Raw genomic sequence first — 3,193 nt, forward strand, 5'->3', positions numbered from 1 at the left:
TAAGCTCTGCAAGTCAAACATGAACAGCATGAGCTTCAGCATCAATTTGCTTCTTCAATGAGCAAGTCCTCAAAATGCTCCAACAATCAAAGACCAACACTAAACCCACAGCTATGAATTATGATGAAAGCAGAGAAAACTTTCCAGAAAATACTTTGATTCAACTGGAAAACAAGAAGAAATAAGTACATAGTGCAGAGAATCATAGAATGCAGCACGTGCATATTTTCGCCATTTCAAAAATTAGAATGAAATGCAACAAATTAACTGACCAAATGGATGAGTAATCAAATCCCAAGTATTTAAAACTTCTTTATTTGCTCTACAGAAAGAGGATATAATTTCATATTCCAATAACAAGCACATGATAATTTTCTTTTTCCACTATCATCATAATATACATTGAAGCTGCTGGAACTATAGCTTCCACACCGACATTTTTTTTTTGAATAAAAATTAATTAGGCGAATAGTGTTTTTCCTTTTGCATTGCTTGGTGTAAAAGTCACCACCATATTTCGTTCACAGCCACACAGGCAGAGGTATAGGCATTTTCATTGAAACATTTATCAATTTTGTTCCCACGTTTTGCCTGAACAGCCAAGGCTTCAATCAGACACTTATCCATTGCAATTGACCACACAACATTTCTTCCTTTGTTTTTCATATCCTTTCTTTGTCTTTGCAGATCATACTGCTCCATTTCTACATAAAGACAATAAAGATTTGAAATGTTGTTCAATATAATATGTATCCATCATCAATTCATCATCCAACTTCTTCTTGGTTCATGACACTAAAAATATTTAATTTAATAGTCTATCTCCATTGACTTAGCTATAAAATGAATCGTTTAATCAACAAAAGTCTTTGCAATGAAAGAGGTAAATAAGTGGTTGAAAAATAAAACAAGCACTAGTGTGCTTATCACTACCCGTGCCACAGCTTTTATGGTGTGTTTTGGAATAGTTGTGGATTCTTTCTGAAGAAACTATCTTAATTATCACTTCATGTGGAATCTGTCCACTTCTTGCATACTTTAGTGCATTTAGTTGGACGGAAGCATCACAGCTATAAGATAATCTCTATTCTCCAAAGGTTTTGAAAGGCAGGCTTATGGCCCCTATAGCCTACATGTGTTTTGTTTCAATGGTGCATGATATCTTTGATATGACAAGGGCCCTAAAAAATGTTTGCTGTAGTTTTTCTCTTGTGCCTAATTATGTCTAGAACTTTCTATTTCACATGGTATGTTATCACACCGTTTTTAAACTTGTGCTCACGTCACATGCCTTTTGAAGGAAGCAACCAAACTAAGCTCTGCAAGTCAAACATGAACAGCATGAGCTTCAGCATCAATTTGCTTCTTCAATGAGCAAGTCCTCAAAATGCTCCGACAATCAAAGACCAACACTAAACCAACAATTATGAATTATGATGAAAGCAGAGAAAACTTTCCAGAAAATATTCAATTGGAAAACAAGAAGAAATAAGTACATAGTGCAGAGAATCATAGAATGCAGCACGTGCATATTTTCGCCATTTCAAAAATTAGAATGAAATGCAACAAATTAACTGACCAAATGGATGAGTAATCAAATCCCAAGTAAATCTATTATTAACTTGTGTACCAAACAAAATAAGCTTAATTTTCAAAATGAACTTTCCTCATAAATCATAGAAAAGAAAACCTCATTGGCGAAAAAGCTTCATTAAAGCCTAATATTCTGTAATTAGGCTGTTTAAATATGAACTCAATTATTTATTACAATGCAAATTCAAACAGTAATTTATTAATCAACAACCAACATTCAATCATTCTGGTCCTAAATGCTCACCGTTCACCTATTGAATATAGAAAAAAGTTAAATCATGAAATTACACACTGAAGCAAGCAATGAAACACATTATAAATTTGAATAGCGAGTCCTAAAGAGATTTGCACTTTCACTTCAAAGTTCAAACACAGAGAAACGTAATCGCAAAAGTGAAATAATATAAAGAGAAGCTCCATTGTTGAATCCAATCATAGGCTACAGAAAAAAGAAAAAGAGAATGTGCATAAGAGTTACCTGCTACAACGGATTACTTGCTGCGGTGGCGTCAATGGAGTCAATGAGTGCAAATGTTATAGCTCATTCAGCTCACCTTTCTTCTTCGTCTTCTACTTCTCTACTCCTTGTCTTCTTTCATTCTTTACATTCTTCACACCAGTTCTGTTTCTGGCTAACCAAGAAACCGTTCAAACTGCAAGAACTCTGTTAGAAACAGGAAGCTAAAAACAGGAAGCTAAAAACAGAAAAACGGAAGCCAACTTATTCATTGAGAAATCACAGAAACAAAAGCTTATTAACGCTGCATTTGGATTCAGTCTCAGAAACAAAAATACAGAGAAAATAGACAAGCTGTATATTAAATCACAGTTCACAAACCGTAAAATACCACACATCTTCATCAACAACAGCATGCATGTTATCAAATTACAGTTCACAAACCCATATTTTGAGAGATTAAAAGCCCCAAATTAAAACCCCTAAAATAGGAACCCTAAGCCACTGATCAATTTCAGAAGCAAATAGAAATCAATACATACCTATTCAATGATGTGAGCACATCAAAGACGATGATGAGAAGCACGGAGATGACTATGGTGAGAGCGGCGCAGCAACGATGGTGAGGGCTGCACAACGATGATGGTGAGGGCGGCACAGCTTCAATCAGTGCAAGCGATGGCGAAGAGGAGTGACGACGGTCAATGTGGATATGTGCAGGTGAGCCGTGAACGGGAGGCGACGACTCTGAATGGCGAGAGTGAGAGGGTTTTACGAGGATGAAGGTGAGTGTATGTAATTCATCCTATACAAAATTTGAAAGGAAAAAAAATCAATACAAATCCATTTGAGCTACTAGTTTTACGTTTTTCAAACTGGTTCTTTTTTTTACACTGGAAAACTGGTCCTTTAAGGATTAAGTTTAACCTTTTTTTTTCATCATTTACAAATTCTTCTTTTTTAATACTTTTTTTTTACATACAATCCTTTTATATTATCTTACTTGTTATCGAATGTTTTTAATACAAAAGTAGGTGATATAGAAGAGAGATGTACAAAAAATGTTGTATATATCATTCCTCGCTATATAATGTTGGTGATTGTTATAATATCTAAAATTTAGTGCTTAATTTATTAAAAATA

At 34.5% G+C, this 3,193-nt stretch overlaps 1 protein-coding gene across 1 annotated transcript in view; it reads right to left on the reverse strand.

The window, feature by feature from the left end:
* LOC107489592 (uncharacterized) overlaps positions 1-2,960 on the reverse strand; it is a 14,668-nt gene extending 11,708 nt beyond the window's left edge. The window contains exons 1-3 of the mRNA XM_016110338.3: positions 2,593-2,960; positions 2,072-2,246; positions 1,292-1,412 (exon numbers count right to left, since the gene is read on the reverse strand). Coding sequence (XP_015965824.3) covers positions 1,292-1,355 — 64 coding nt within the window. The 5' untranslated portion in view covers positions 1,356-1,412; positions 2,072-2,246; positions 2,593-2,960. The remainder of the gene's footprint in view (positions 1-1,291; positions 1,413-2,071; positions 2,247-2,592) is intronic.
* Between the last annotated feature and the right edge of the window lie 233 nt (positions 2,961-3,193).

The sequence above is a fragment of the Arachis duranensis genome, chromosome 5 (genome assembly GCF_000817695.3).
Source record: "Arachis duranensis cultivar V14167 chromosome 5, aradu.V14167.gnm2.J7QH, whole genome shotgun sequence".
In the NCBI taxonomy this organism is placed as follows: Eukaryota; Viridiplantae; Streptophyta; class Magnoliopsida; order Fabales; family Fabaceae; genus Arachis; species Arachis duranensis.